This window comes from Coturnix japonica, chromosome 1 (assembly GCF_001577835.2).
Source record: "Coturnix japonica isolate 7356 chromosome 1, Coturnix japonica 2.1, whole genome shotgun sequence".
Classification (NCBI taxonomy): Eukaryota; Metazoa; Chordata; class Aves; order Galliformes; family Phasianidae; genus Coturnix; species Coturnix japonica.
Window position 1 is genome coordinate 113,236,553 of NC_029516.1, and position 17,055 is coordinate 113,253,607.

Consider the following 17,055-nt stretch of genomic DNA (forward strand, 5'->3'; position numbering starts at 1 on the left):
TCGGCCCTCGCTTAAAAGAAATTCACAGGCTGTACTGTTGATCTCTGTAACCGTGACCTTTCAAACACAAGCAACTGAGTAAACTGTGTATTCATGAACTTTTACATTTTTTAAGGCCTCTATGCCCTTTGCTGCCAGGCTTTATAAAACAAAAGAAGCAGGATTCCTACCCTTTTACTTAAATCTGTAATACGCTAAATAAATTGCTTTGGCACTAACATTGTGGATATATCTATAGAACCATCTGCCCCCTCCCGATCTGTAGTCTGATTTATAGATGGTTATATATATATATTTCAGGCACTTTGTATTATCTGCTGAAATATGGCAAAAGTTGAAAGCATTTGGTGCATCTGTAAACACTATGAATCAGTCTTTTCCTGACTCAAGGCAAAAAGTTACAAAGAATTCAGTTAAGGCTTAATAAAATCTGTGTGAAAGTTTGTTAGAAACTGGGAATTTCTTAATATTGAAGCCTGAATGGCCTCATCACTATTTGTCACAGTAGTGCTAGGATTGTGCTTTACTTCTGTGCTGTTCTATTATGTGGTTCCTTATTCTTTTCCAACACAGAGATGACAAATTAGGCTAAACTCATCAGCTGCTGCCAGCAGAACCCTAACTGGTTTTCTAGGCAGCAAGAAATGAGTCTGAATTGGGATCGCTATTTCTGGCTCACCTACAACTTCAGCTCATCACAAGCTGCAGGTGATCATTCCAGCTCCACAGATGAGGAAGACTTCTGCAGGTGTTGCTGAGGCAGTCTTCCTTGCCTCATTTCCAAAACAGCCTGTGGAGAATGCTCATGCAGGGCACGCAGCAGGGAGGCTCCTAAGCCAGGAAGTAGCAGGTGACCTCTTCTGGTTACTGTGCTCCCTCCAGCATGGAAGGACACAAACTGTCATTGCGATTTGTTAACACTTGCAGGAGTGAATGCAGCCTACTGGCTTATCTCCAGTGCTTTCAAGTCAATTGACAAGAGAATTTAGCTCAGACACTGTGAGCTGCAAAGTAACATCTAAACTACATTTGTTTCACTTCCAGTTATATCTCACCTTGCTCATGCAGCTTAACAGCTGATTTCTTAGTCTAGATTTAACAGACATTGATTTTCTGTTTTATGCATATACATCGGTTTGTGGCAGTTATTTATACAGATGTGCTGGTAATCACTGGGATACATGCTTTACTTCACATTTGCGTACACTGGATCACATGCTAAGAAATGAGTTACAGCCGTGCAAAATTAGTACAAGACCGGTCAAAGACTGCTGTATTTTGATGAGATTTTAGGTGACTTTCCTAAAACACACTTAGCTTATGCTACAGCTTGTTTCATACTGCGTTTAATACAGTGCCTGATAACCACGTTATGCAATTATTTGCAGTAGTATTATAGCAAGTACTATTAATAGCCACTACAACTAGCACCTTGTACCACATCTCCTGCAATAGCCTGAAGACTCACTTCAGCTTGCACTCGGTTTTCAGGTTCAGGAGGCCCAAACCAGAGATGGCAGTGTGAGCAGAACCCTCTGCTCTTTCACAGCACATACTTGCAGCGGGAGGAGTCCGTGCATTGTACGTGCAGGGAGGAATGCAGAGCGTAACCTCTGTGCTACATACCACCGCACGCAGGAGCTGAAGGAGCAGAAGTGACCTGAGTTGCTACATACTGTGTGGGAGCCATTTTAAAGCCAAAGACGGTATTTTAATTTTGCAGCTGCTACCCAGAGGTGTTGGAACGATGACTTGTACACTTTCATTCTTTAATAATTCTCTTCAGGAAAGCCTTTACGGCTTCCACCTTGGGACAAACACGCTCACCACGTTCCCTGTAAGCGCACCGCGCTTCAAAAACTCATTTCACCACGTCCTTGCCTGTCCCTGTATGCAACAGAGGGTGGGCCGAGCAGCGGTGCGCTGCTACGGGTCGCACCCCACCGGCCGGGCAGCGCCCGCAGGTCGCTCCCTCGGCCCCTACGTGTGTGACTGCGTCTGTGTGACGGCTCAGAGCTCAGCTCCTGCCCGCCGGCCGCCCACAGGTGGCGGAGCGCTGCGGGATCCCCGCTCCCAGCGGCCGACCTGCCCGCAGCCACACCGCCCGCCCGCCCCAGCGCTGCCGCTCGGCGCAGCCAATGGCGCGGCCGCTGTCAGCCTCGGCCCGCCCGCCGCCGATCGGGGGAGGGCTGTGGGCCGAGGGGAGGGAGAGAAGGGGGTGAGGAGAGTTGAATGATTGAACTTTCTTGTTTAGTTTCTGCGGCGCGGAGCCGTCTGCCCCCAGTGCAGCCCGGCACCCGCCTGCCGAGCAGCGGCTCAGCCTGCAGCACCCGGCCGCCCTTCTGCCCTTCCCTCCCGCGGAGCGATGGTGCGGAGGGCGCCCGGCGCGTCCCTCGCCCTGCTCCTCTGGGTGACGGCCGTCAGCTGCAGCCCCGCCGGCCCGGGGGCCGCCACCGCCCGCAGGCAGGACGAGGCGTTCTCCACCGCCAGATGCACCTCCAGGTGCCTGAGCCTGCAGATCACCCGTATCTCCGCCTTCTTCAAGCATTTCCAGGTAGGGGCACGGCGCCGCGTGGGGACACTCGGCCCCCGCTGCCCGCCCGGCGCGGCCTTAAGGATTGCGGGAGTCGGAGCGCTCCGGGGTAAAACTTCGGGACGGCTTTTCGTGCGACGGCGGCGGGCAGGTGGGCACGGCCCCGCGGCGTCAGTCTCTCTGTCGCTGGGAGGAGGCAGCGGCTCTTCGTGTCAGCTGCCCGCGGGGCGGTGGGATGCGGGCCGGGCGCTCCGGCTCCTCGCAGGTGTCCCTAGAACGTATGTGCGCGCTTCTGGCTAACGGAATGGGAATGGGGTGGGGGATAGCCTTGAAATCTCCTAAAACGACTATGGGAGGTGAGTGCCTGTCTGTTTTTCCCCATCCAACAAACGCCTTTCCCTTCTTCCCTCCTCACCTGTTCTAAAGTGTCCAAGCATTGAGCTAAAGGAATGACGGAAGCCCTCGGACCAGCCGTGCTGCTCGCTCGGTAGCAGCCAGGTTCCTGTTGTGAAGGGTTCTTTAGCCCGTTGGGAAATCGCAGCCGCCCCACCTCGGGGTAGCGCAGCCCTACATACAGCGCGCTCCTCTCCTTCCCCGTGCGTCTCTGTGAATCAGAAACTGGAACCCAATGTTTTGAGGGGTAAAGTAGCTTTAAGGTGTTGGCACAAAAGGCTGTCGGGTGAGATACTTAAGGATAAGCCGACAGAAGAAAAGAAAAAGCTTAAAGTGTTTGTTACAGCGGTGCCTGCGGTTGGCTCCCAGCTGGACGGAGCGGGGACGCTCCCCAGGCGGATGGACGCGCTGCCCGGGCTGAAGCTCCGCCGCAGCTCCGCCGGGTCCGGGGCGATGAAGCGCTCGCTTGTCAGCGCTGGCCCCGCTTCTGTGCATCCCTTGGAAGCTCAGGGATCGTTAAAATAGTTCATTATCTCGGGAGCGGTTATTGCGTTGTCAGGAGATTGTAACTTATTTGTTTTACAGTTTCAGTGGCTAACGAAGCGCTAACGAGGCAGTTTAGATCAAGCCAGCTCCTGGTGAAAGGCTTTTTCTTTGTATGTGCGTATGTTTTCTTGGCGTGATTTCTTTTCTGACTTAAAACTGCTGACAGAATGCACATTGCCAAACAATAGTGATTACATTTTAATTAGCTAGGGTGAAATAAGCTGCAAATTACTCAGTTAGGACTTAATAACTGGCTGTCTTTTTGTAATCAGTGAAAATCTTGCAGTTTTAACCCCAACGTGCTATAGCACATGGTAATTTATCTAAATTACCAGGGATTAAAGTCTTGCAAGATATGAAACTGTAAATGTTTGGAAGATAAAGTGCTCTCGTTTATAGGAGTTAATGAAGGAAAGGAGGAGAGTTTTGTACAGGGAGTGCTGGATGTTTCCGCAAGTAGACTTCCTAGAGCGTTGAAGGGTGTGATATTCTTCTCATTTTCTCTCGTCTTCCTCCTTTTTAACACAGCCATCCTCCTGCCCCTCGGCTTTCATCTAAACTGGCTGCAGTCTCTGGAGTTCTTTTCATTGCAGAGATATCCACTTATCTTGTAATCTGATTCAACCTTTGAAGTGAACCAAACACCAGCTCCTCCCAACAGGATCAGAAAAGAACTGTAAGATCCCACAGTTAGAACAAAATTTGAAAGAAGTGACCCACTCATTTCCCAGCACTGCTTTAGGTTCCACCCCAATGGTGGGAGGTCATGGAGATAGCAAATAGATGCTTGCTGGAGGACTTCACCACATGTCAGAGAGTTCATGTCATGTAGTTCGTGGGGCCAAATGCACTTCAGTAATCTTCTCAGGGAATGAGTAGTATCAAGAGGAAATGATCATTTGCTTATCTAACTGCTGTTTACCTTGTTTGAATGGCAATTGATATATGTATATATTTTTTCACAAGGTTTTTTTCATTATTTTTTTCCCCTGTGAATAATGTTATTTTCCCCCCTGCACTTGCTTTTCTTTACTATCACTGTTTGAGAAGGTTGAGAGAGGTGTACTCTTGGTGTTTTTGTTAAGTTATGTCTGAGAATTAGTTATAAGCCCATTTTAAAGGTGCATTCTCAGCAGGATATTATTTTAACCAAGACACAAGTCAGAGAATTGATTTTTGTTTTCCATGTAGTCTATTGCTGTGAGCTAGAAGAAGGAGTCACTTAAATCTAAACTGTATTATCTTCAGAATGCCTGCAAAACAGGTACAGATGTCTGCTTTTTGCTGTGCAGTTCCCATGAGTTTTCCAGTTTTTGATAATTTGGAGAATTCTAGGCAGAGATCGCAACAAGGATCATATGTGATCAATAGGGGAGATATCCTTCTACATGGGTTATATATGTAGGAAATACATATACATTACATGTACACTATTTTCTGTCTGTATTAAATATGTGCATTTTGTGTATGGGCGTAGCCTATCCCATCTGTGGTATTAGTTTTGATGAACTTGTCCCATTTTGAGGGAGCAGGCATGGCAACGGCCTCTAGCATTCCATTTTCAAGTTGAGTGAAAGCACAGTTTGGATTTTAACCTGTACTGTCCGTCTTCTCAGCCAGGTTCAGAACACAGCTTGATTGAAAGTTTTATTTGTGAATAAGCTTGAGGTAAATTTCACAGTGAGCTCGTAGGTTAAATGTACAGTACTGTGGAGAGTGAACAGTGTTTACTTGGACCTATGAGCTTGTAGATCTTTCATTTTAGTTGTCATATCTTATAGACCTCTCAAACATCTTTATATACAGCTTGTTAAATAGGATCAGGTAGTGGAGGTGGATATCTTCTGTGACAGGTCAGGAGTGAAGAGGATGGAATAACTGTAGTGGCAAGAAGTTGTTGGTAGTTATTGGTAAGACTGGCCATGTGTGATGTGTATAGTTGTGGGAACAGGGAGAAGCCATATCCACATGCTCACAGAGTCATTGAGTAGGGTTGCAGCAGCACTTCTGGGATTTAATTCAGTCCTCCTGAGCAGGGTCAGCTAGAACAAATTGGCCAGGGCCATCCTCAATCAGATTTTGAATATCTAAGAGGATGGAGACTCCACAAGCTCTCTGAGCAGCCTCTTTTTGTGTTCATTCACCTTCACTGTAAGAAGAAAGAACAAAACAAAAACTTCCTGATGTTCAGAGAGAAGCCCTCGTGTTTCATTTTCCTGTAGTCCACTGAGTAGTAGCACCACTGTTTATCTAGCTTTGTTCTCTTTATTTCCTTCCATCAGATAGTTATAAATGATGATGATAACCCCAGAAACCTTTCTATTGCAGGCATGATAAACCAAGCTCTCCCAGTCTCTACTCTTACAAGAGATGCTATAGTCCTTCAATCATAGGGGGGTTTGCTGGATACGCTCCGCTAAGTCTGCATCTCTTGAGTACTGGGGAGCCTAGCACTGGATCAGAAGTGGTGACTGGGACAGACAATAGGAGTAATTACATCTTAAAGATACAGTGCTTTTAAATGCACTCTCAGTGTTATCAGTTTCTTGTATTAGTTTATGTATGATGATAAATGGTCATTTATGGTTGTCTGTGTATTAAAAACAAAATGCTAGTGCTAAATCCAAGCAGATGCTCTTTTCCCCTTAGTTTTTTAGATATGAAGATATCTCTGCAGTGTTTTGTTTTGGTAGTCTTCAGCTGAATCTTGGCAAATTATTATTACCAAGGAAATCCATATGTGTGTCTATATACACATATATAGCGTGATCCAGAATTATAATTACCATTCATGAGGTACTGCTTTAAACTCACTAAGGTGGGCACTGATTAAAAATGTATGAACAAATATGGATGAACTTGATCAAATAGGGGTTCTGTATTCATACCTAAGCTAAACTTCTTGAATACTAGGTGATACTAGATGATTGATGAGTTCCAGTCTAACTTTTTGTTGCAGCGTAGACATCCCTCAAATGGCAAGCCTGGTTTGTGATATAAGGGAAAATACTGAGAGACTTTTCCTTCTTAACTGGGACAGTATAAATCTAGTAGGAATGTGCTAAGAATTACAACTTCGTAAGTATCAATCTAGATTGGCTTATGCTAACCCAACATTTGTTTTTGAATATGGAAACATGTTCTTTTAAGCTGACAGTTCTTCTTTTTGCATAATTTGTAATGGCTATAAGAGGGAGCAGTAAAGCCTTAAAAGTTTAAGTGGAATGACTGATAACTGTATAGTGGTAGGAGTTTGTTTTCCATGTTTCCTATAGAGTATGGCCTATCAGAACAACTAAAGTTTTTGAGGGAAACCAGGCAATTCTTTTAAAGAAATAATTAAAAGTTCTCAGATTTTATACCTTCAAGCAAATAATGTGCAAGTGATTACCTCTAGATAGGCAGTGCCAGATTTTACCTACGAGTCAGGCAGCTAGTTGTCTAAATGCCAGCACATCTGACTTCAAATTGCTTGTAACTCCAAAGTGATTGCACCTGCAAAATCCTGCAATCAATTCCAGATGGAACCTGTAGGCCAAACTGAAAAAGTCTAGGGCTAATTTGTCTCTTTGTACCCTGCTACAAAGAAGACTAAGATTGTGAAGAAGTCATTCATTGTAACTGTCTAGTTTGAAAACTTTAAGTTACATAGGTCACTCTGAACGTAGTGGCTCCTATTTGTTTCTTATTGAACTACAACAGACAGAAAGAGCACAATCATGCTGTTTAAGAGAGCAAATTCTTAGCTTCAGAACACTACTTTTTGACGTAGTTAGTGCCATTAGCTACGCGTTTTCATCAGTGATGAACAGGAGGCTGCATGCTGTTCTTGTAAAAAATCTACACCAGTGGAGGTGACCTACATTTTCACAGCTGTTGTGACAGCATCATTTTTATGAAAATGTTGCCCACGCAATCCATCTTTCATCATCCTGAACAGATGGAAGTAAGAATGATCCAAATCTGGTCTATATGATGGGTGTGGTAGGATAATCCAGCTAAGATTGGCAGTGCACTCCATGGTCTTTAAGTTGGCATGGAGCCTGGGGTTATCGTGTTAGAGAAGGAAAGTTTTCTTCTCTGACCTGACTTGATTTTGAGTCTTCAATTTAATCAGTGTTACTGTATAGCTGTCAGAGGTTATGGTCTGTCCAGGAAATCCAGAAGGTTCACCCTTTTCCTATCCCAGAAGACAGCACACATCACTTTACCTGCTGAGGGCTGTATCTGGCACCTTTCCTTCAATGGGGAATTCACCTACCAAGATGTTAAATAACAGCGGTGCCAGCACTGATCCACGAGGAATGCCACTCATCACCAGTCTTTACTTGGATGTTGAGCCGTTGACTGCAACTTGGTTCATTGGGTCATGACAGTCTTGCATATGGAGTTCCTTCTGTTCCTGTGTGAGCGTTTGTGAGACCTACCTAGTGTAAAACTTGTGATATGTCACTGTTGTTTTCAACACTTTTAAGCAGCTATTCAGCTCTGTACACAGTTCCTTAGTAATAATTTGCTGATTTGTGCAAATGAGTTGATGGAGATGCCCTTAATCTTGTGGCTGTGCCTGGCCATCAGGAACATGGCTAATTTTTCACATTGCTGTCACTGCTGCTGAAATGTACAACCCACCACCTAGCTGTGCTCAGATCCACTGTTCTCCGTAAACTTTCAACAAGCATCAATGAATGTCAGTGGGTGTCATTTTTCCTGCATGGAGGAATTCAGTAGCACACCTTTGCTTCATTTGCACATCCACATTAAACACTATTTTTTTTACACTGCTCGTCTGCTGCCATCTGTCACATGGAAACAAAATGTAACATGATTGTGTGTAGCAATAGGATAAGGAGCAATGGCCTGAAGCTTGAGCAGCCGAAGTTCCTTACAAACATGAAGAAGAACTTCTTTATGGTTACAGGGCTGTGGACAAGTTATCTAGGGAGGTTATGGAGTCTCCGACTATGGAGATAGTCAGGATCCATCTGGACACCTACTGGTGTGACCTATTGTAGGGAACCTTCTTCAGCAGGGTGTTTGGATTAAGTGATCTATTGAGGACCTTTCCAACCCCCGCAATTCTGTGATTCTGTAATGAAATATTGTCAGGAAGGTTCAGCTTCTACTGCAGTGCCACCAGTGCCTCTGACATGAACCAATGTAATAAAATAGATGACGTTACTTTTGGAGCAGCTGTCATACTTCATAGAGTCTTTTGAAAATACCTGCACTACTTCTGCTACTTAGGAGGCATGTTGTGTTTTAATCATGGAATGCTTAAGTTTCAATTCATAGGCTGTCCAGGCATTTGGATGCAGGTCTTCAAGGCCACGTTTGTATTCTTTTCTACAAGTTACTACTTAGGAAATGTGTGTCATCTGCTTGTATTGCTGTTTCAGTATTCATCCCCTTTCCAAAAATAGTCTTTGTATTAAATAATTCTGACTTTCATATGTCTCTTTACAAGCACACAGCTGTTAATTTTGTTCCACAGACAAATCTGAACATTTGCTGTTACTTGATGATTTCATTAAAAAATGGTAAAACTGTAGATTATTCTTCTGTTTTTATTGTTCAGATGGCATATGGTCTGGATAATTATTCTGGCAGTTGGTGTGCTCATATTATAGATATCTGCCATTGTGAACAAGAGAAGCACAGATCTTCTAATGTGATCTTATGTAAAATTTTTGAAGACTAAATGTTCATTTTGAATAATGATAGCTACAGCTAGAGAAAACACCTACGCTATTCTAGGTGTTGAGAATCTGCACTGGGGAATAGATTCCCAGTTAGTCTTTGCAATCACATCCAGGTTGGGGGTATGACTTTCTCTCATGACCAAACTCAAATCTCTTTCGCATTAGTGAAAGCCTTCACAGTCAGTGTGAGCTCAAGGATTATAGTGCTATCATTGCTATCTAGCAATTTTGATTTCTCTAATTTGTTAATATGATTTTGAGCATTTCATTTTGAGGTGGACATTCTGTGTATAGTCATATTTTTAATGTCAAAGGTATATGTTGAGGGAAAGGAGGTGTTACTTGTGAAAAGTATCAGAAAACTTCTGAAAGAGAAATACTGGGATTTTTTCAAATACAAATCTTTTTCCCATTTCAACATATCGCCACTTACTACTGAAAGTGGTGAAAGAGTATGAAAAGATAGGCTATAAACTAGATACTGTTCATAGTATTATTAAGCTATTGTCTGCGTATTAGTTGTCTCTGTTACTGTATCTGTGTTTTGTTTAGTAAGTGTCCTATAATAAAAATAACCTGATGCATTCCTAGGTCAGCTTGAAAAACAGACTGATTTCCCAGATGCTGAACATTTGTCATTTTGCAAAGGGCAAATTTCTTAAGACTGAGTTCTGAATTTGTTTGGATCTACAAACAGAGATTATTATTCATTAGCTGGTCTGCATCTCCAGTAGCTGTTCTGTATGACTTTTTGCTTTCTGTGATTATCTGGGATTGAGTACATCTCTACCTTCTGTAAACAGAGAAAGTACAACTATTTTGCAACTGTAGTTTTTAAAAATTAGAAGTACTATTAATGATCAAGACTATAACATAATAGAAAAGATGCATTCAAAATTATGTTAAGTAACCAGTGCCTAACAAATATAAACCATGCTCCAAAAGCTTTATTGACTAGGAGTTTACACCAAGCATCTTCATTTTCCGATCTTTCTCATAGCTAAGCCTTATAAGGCCTTAAATCTCAAAAACCTTTGAAGTCTATGAAAAGCCTACTGTTGATTTCGGCTGGATCAGGTTCATGTATAAACACTGGACCTATGCAGCTTTGTTAGCAAAGAAGAATGCTGTGAACTTGCTAACCCAAATGTAGTTGTATCCCCTTTCTTTCTTTTTTTTTTTTTTTTTTTTTTTTTTTTTTTTTTTTTTGATCCTTTAATGTCCAAGAGATCACAGGATATGAAGGTGGAGAACTAGAGGTGCTGAAAGGTAAGAGGGCCCTTATAGCTTGAAAATAGACTGTGTTCATTTTCACTCACCAGAAAGAATACTAGAGAATAGTTCTAGATTTGGGGAACAATCTCTGCCAGGAGTTTATATAAAAATTTCCATAGACTTCTCTGAACTATATTTTCATCAGTCTTTCTGTAGACTGTTAAAGAGACTTGATGTCTAAACCATTTAAACATGTTTATTAATCAAAAGCATAATACAGGAAAACATCTACATCTTATATCCTTACGGACACTGCTCTATTTGGATTTATTTCTTTACTTTCCCTTGGTTTGTATTTTATGTTATGTTTTAAAACAGAAGTGACTTGACTCAGTCTGCAAAAGGAGTAAATCCCCTGGCAGCAGCTGAGATTACTACAGGAAGTTATGGCCCAGAACTTGAAGGAGAAGGAAATGAAGAAACAGTCTCAAAAGGGGGAAACCTGGACAAAGACAACCTCCAGTAAGCACGCAATAGGGAAGACAAAGCTGGGAAAAAAAACACCTGTGTCAGGGTAGAGGGATTTGTAGACTTCATTGATTTATTGAGACTAAAGATTACATCGTTTGAAACTAAGACTCAAAATAGGGAACTGTTCTGTCATGGATACAATGGGCATAGTAAGAATTGTTTGTAAATACTTCTAATTTCAGCTAATTCAGCTTTGATTTTTACCTGATTTGAAAAGGCTAATTATTTGTAGTTTAGTAAAAATGTGGTTTGAAAATTCTTTGTACTTTTTCAGGAAGAATGCTTACGATCAACACCTCCAAGAAAATTTATCATGAAGATGTAGTTAATTCATAGTGCTGTCATTTACCTGTCCAATGCAAGCAAATATTAAGTTTGTTTGAGGCCAGTGATGCTGAAGTGTACAGCCTGTCAGACAACTGTGCTGACACTTGGCTAGCTTCTATTCACCTTGGTTTTGTCTAGTTTTTTACTAGAAGTATATTGGCAGGGTGTAGGCAGTTAAGCTGTATCTGGATGATGGTGGTTTGCTTTTCTTTTTGCCTTTCCTAGATTCTTTAACCATGATGATCTCATTTTTGTGGGAAAAGAGGTATAAAGGAACAGGCTACTTTTGCTGTCTGAACAATTCCTGCTCTCTAAACATCATCACATTGTTCTGGAGAGCTTTTAACCAGACAGAGGTTCTGTTGGTGGCAGCTTACTATCTTGAGTTAATCAATACTGTGATTTGCTTACATGTGTTTTGGATTAAATAATGATCCTAGTTCTTCAGGGAAAACTTTGAATCTTTTTATGTGTGCACTCCACGCCTTTTCAAAAGTGCTGGTTTTACTGAATTGCACGTGCACAGGAAGTTTGGTCATGTGATGAGAGAAGAGCTGTATGCCTGGTATATTTCCATACATTAGACAAAGCTTGTTTGCCTCTCTAGGCATAATATTGGGCTCTGTCTGTTGCAAAACTCTTCCTAGTAAGAAGTTTGACACTACTGCCACTGTAATTTTTCTACTGTCACATGTCAAACTGCACACTTAGCCAAGGTAATAAAGAACTCATGCTTTTGTTGCCTGTGAAAATTCCAATCTAGCTGCTGTGGATATAACAAGATAATACGAGGCAAATAATGATTGTTTTAAAGTAGATATCTTCTTTTCACAGAGCCAGAGACTAAAGTTAGTGGTGAAGATTATAAAAGAATAATGTGCTTGTTTGATACAGCACAAGCATAATTTGGTTTTCCTTCTCATTCTTGGAATTTATAAGAATAGTTTTGCTTTTCTTCCTTATGGATTACTCTTTGGGGAAGATATATTTGCATTAACTCCTATTAAAAAAAAAAAGGAAAAAAAAAAAAAAGAACATGCACTTCATACCCATGAACATGATTTCTCATCTCATGTTTTAAAGCATAGATATAGGGCTATACATCATCTGTGGTGAATTGGTGATGTTTTTAAACTATTAATATCTTTTTTTTTTTGTACAAACAAAAACAAAAAAAACCCAACCCCCCCAAAAAAAAACATTCCAATCAGGCCTCTAGGCTTTTTTGATCTTAAACACTGTAAATTCATTTCTTAACCTCACTTGACATAGGTCTTTGGATTTTGTTGGAATTTAGAACATGGGTGGATAAATTTGTAAGGAAACTAATAGCTGAAATCTGAGGAGAGATAACAATAACAATAGAGTCCTGATACAATGATTATTATTATTTTTTTTTTTTCACAATTGATGTTAAAAACTAATAAAAAAAATAAAAACTAATTCAGTAAGGGTTGTTTCTTTTTTTTCAGTTAGAAGAAGGTTATAACTCTTTTGAATACAATGAAATTATGTTACCGTGGAACTATAGCTAGATAAAAATGAATCACGTTATTATCTGTCCCTATTTTTCTTAGTCAAAAAGAGTTTGTATGTTGACATTTGATTAATATCTAGCAATTTTGGGAAGGGAAGTGAATATATTGAGCTTGAGGCTTCTTTCCCCTTTGGGCATTCTGGACCTGCAATAGATGGAAAGAGTGTTTGGCATTAAAAAACTGTCAGAAAGAAGCAAAAATCATCCAATTATTGAGGTGTATGACTCTCTTCATATAATAGTTACTATAAGCTATAGGATGTTTGTCAGTATAAAGAAAGAAAGAGAATGTGGATTTTTGCAACTAGCTGCTTATTGTTGGATTTGGATTTTGAGTTATAAATTTGAATGAAAAATATGAAAGATAGTAAGCTTTTGTTAATTATAGAATTTTCCATCCAGTGAATCCTCATTGACCAACTGGAGTAGGAGTGCTTTTGATATTGCACATGCAGCATATTAGTTCATCTTGTGAAAAATTTTGCTTAAGCACAGATAAACACAAGCATACATTTGAGAGCTAGACAGAACCAGACCCATAATTTCTGCAGCAATTATATTTAACAGAAACTAATAATTATTTCAAGTCTTCTTGAACCTTATTTTTCTCAGGTAGAAATAAAGAGCAGAATGTGGGCTAGACTTGAAAATTAAACCAAACTTCATCTGTTTTCCAAGTTGTAGAATGAAATGAACATCTGGAGTTTTCTGAAGGATATGATGGCTGCCTTTGTTTTAGGGTAGAAAGCATGACTCGATTTTAAAGACTGAAGAGCTTTACACGTTAATGTAGTATAAGTTCATGTAATTTCATTAGCTGGAGATTTTTTAGCTTTTTAAAAGGTACTCATCAGCTCTTTCATTTACATGATCAGTAGTTTAATACAGAATTTTTCTGGAGTATTCATTACTGTTCTGAGTCTAGTATCTCTACAATTGATGGCAATGTCTCTAGATGTTTGAGTGGAAATACTCTTAGACCAGTACAAAATCTATCGGAACTACAGAATTTATATATTATACATACATACATACATACATATATATGAATAAGATAATTTCCAATATACTGTTTATATTAACTTAAATTTGTTAAATACCATTTTTATTTATTAACATTATTCTTTACAATTAATTGTGGTGGTAAATGCTACTGTGCCATTAGAATTATGTAAAAGTGAATCGCCAGCTATTTACCAGATACTAAAACCCCTGACTTCAAGCAGAGATATTCTTAGGAGTTATTCTTTCTGATTGTATAAAAAGGTAGAGAGACATTTTGAGGTAACCAGGGCTAGGGATATCACTAAAGACGGTAAGTATTTTTTTTATCGAATATGATACAGCCCAGTTACTGATTGTTACTTTATATATCCAGGTGCCCCTAGGGATTTCAAGGCATCCCTGTAAGCTTCATCAACAGGCGTGACTTGTCTTAATAATAGAAGCAGATGTCAAATTTTCATGCCCCTGAGATGCTTACTCATACCTAGTAGATCCATCTGGTATAGATCGAGCCTCAGTCAATTTGTTCTCATCCATGACCTTCCCACTGAGAAAGCAAATCGAGCAGAGCTCCTCAGTCCAATGAAAAACAAACCTGAATATTATCAACATATTTATAGTACCACAACCCACTTCACTTCACTGTCTTTCCTAATTGCTTTACACAGGTGACAAGACTGGTAACAATGCAACAATCCAGGGATAGAATTCCTGAAGCATACAACCAGTATCTGGTTTCCAAGGATGGAACAACTAAAATATGTCATTTTTGTGAGAACAGATTATTTAAGATTAAGAAAGAGAAACAAAATTTTAATAGAATACTGATAAGTCAAGATGTTGATAACTGGAATTAATCTCAGCTGTAGATGCTTCAGCTGGTAATATGTGGACATTATTATTTTATTTTCCTTTATTGTTTTTTGTTTAGATTGAAGACACAAAACAAAATCTTAAACTTCAGAACGACTCTGATCTTACTAGTGGAATTTTTTCAAAAACTCTGTGTCTAATTGTTTACATTAACTGGACTCTTTAAAATATTGTGGCTTGGATTGGAACTTAGGCTGAGTTTTGATACCTCTCATGTTACAAGCTTTTCAATAACTTCAACACAAATTAAGCTGTTCAAATTTTAAACTCTTTCACCTAATGCCAGATATGTCTGAAACATGATATACTTGTCAGGAAACGATTGCTATGCATATATATCTCTGGCAACCAGACGTGTATCAATGACAAATACTTAGTCCTGTCTTGAAGAAAGATTTATTTTCTTTTCATGGTATGTCTTCATTATCTAGTTATCAGACTGTATTTTTGAAAACAGGCACATGAAAGGCCTTTCTGTTTATGGAAACGTTTATCACAATACAGTGTGGCAACTTAGTACTTCCACTGAAAATTATCACTGTGGAGAGATCCAGTTAATATCCCTGTAGTACAGGTGATATGAATAATTTTAGTATCTTATATCTTAAGCAATAAGATTTTATGTTCATTTCCTTTCCTTTTCATTGGTCCTTTTCCCCGCAGTTTAAGATTGGTTGCAGGATGCTGTAGAAGGCTGGACTGTAGAAATTGTGTTTGTGTCAAATGGCATACAGTTCTTAACAATCTGGAAAAAGCTCCTAAGTGGAACAAATGAATTGTATCCATTGCAGTGTGAATTAAGTGTGTCTCTTCTAGCAGGAGCATAGTATGACTGTGCAGGGCAAAAGGGTTCTGGCTAGGATCAAGTGGAAAGACCCATATGTCCCATGCTACTGTGTGTAGCATGGATTCACAAGATACCTGTTTTTCATTCATTGTCAATACAATGCCATTGTAACGTTTGTTGTTCTGGGAGCCTTTGCAGTTCCTTAAAAGAGCATGCGAATAAAAATGTGGTCTGTGCACCAATATGAACAAGATTTAAAGGCCTGGGAGCTGGTCGACTAAAGACAAGAGAAAGGGGTCATAGGATCCCTTTTGTTAAATGATAAAATAAGGAGAGGAACACTCATCATCTGGTGTGATATGTAGCTACAACTGGCATCTGCTTTGTTATATAATGCTCTAGTGTGGATTGCTTCCTGCACAACTGAGAGCTGAATTGGGAAAGGACTGGCTGAGGGCCAAACCAATAGAAGCTGTAGAGAGATGAGTCTGATTAGTAGCTGGGTTATGCTATATATATAAGATAATAAAGTTGTGGGCTAATTAAACTGTACCCATTACATTTTGCCTGTCTTCCTGTAATGCCTACAATCAAGGCAGACATACTGAAAAACTGCAGCAATTAAAACCTGTCTAGGAAACAGGACTTCTTCTTGAAGTGCTTCTCTAACTGTTGTGGTGAAAGCTGTTTTTTGTGTGGCTGACATATGTTTCTTTGAATTAGTGCTTTCTGAGCGTATGTTAACATTATTATCTTGCTTTTCACTCAGATTGAAATGAGGCTAGAGTGTGTGCGAGTCCAAGAGATATTTTCATTTGGGCCATTCTTTTCTGAATGACTGCAGAAAACCTGTCCAGATGTCACAAGGAAATCCTGGGTCTGGTGAAGTGCACCTCACTTACTGAGCCTGATCTTTTATAGACAACAGGGAAAAAACAAACCAAGACTGTTTTATACAACTGTTAGATTTACAACAACTGTGCTGATTTTGACATTTGTTACTTCTGAGAGCATTGCTATGAAGTAACAGTCTTTTGAAATAGGATTTTTATACAGAAAAAAAATATTTATAAATACATGTGAATCTTTGGAACTGCCAATGTGTAATAGTAATAAAAATTTTAAACTGCATATTTAATCTTTATGATCATTACTTGTACTATTTCTTAGTGCTGAGATTACACTTTTCTGCATGCTTTTACAATATTGAAAGAACTTGGGACATTGAAACTAAGTATGTATTTTGGTAATAAAGTTTGTCAAGCCTGTTACATTTCACAGTTCAAAAAGGAGACATTCCACAGTAATATATCAAGACAATTAGAATAGCATAGGGGATATTTGTCACAAATTCTTTCTGTTGAGAAGGGTAATGCATGAAATTTATTTTTCTTCTAAGTAGAAATAGGTATATTTGCCAACTTCTAGTTGATATAGGTACCAATTCATGTTTGAAATAGTATATATATATATATGTATATTTAGTATATATATATTAATATACAGTTATAAACATTTTAGATGATCTAACAATATATATATATATATATAATACCCTTTTGTTTATTCTTATTTTCTTCAGTATGTAAGACACTCTTAACCCGTT

General features: G+C 39.8%; 1 protein-coding gene across 1 annotated transcript in view; it reads left to right on the forward strand.

Annotated features, from left to right (window-relative positions):
* The first annotated feature begins 2,365 nt into the window (after positions 1-2,365).
* Positions 2,366-17,055, forward strand: part of ANOS1 (anosmin 1) — a 119,736-nt gene continuing 105,046 nt past the window's right edge. Inside the window, 1 exon segment of the mRNA NM_001323185.1 lies at positions 2,366-2,554. Coding sequence (NP_001310114.1) covers positions 2,366-2,554 — 189 coding nt within the window.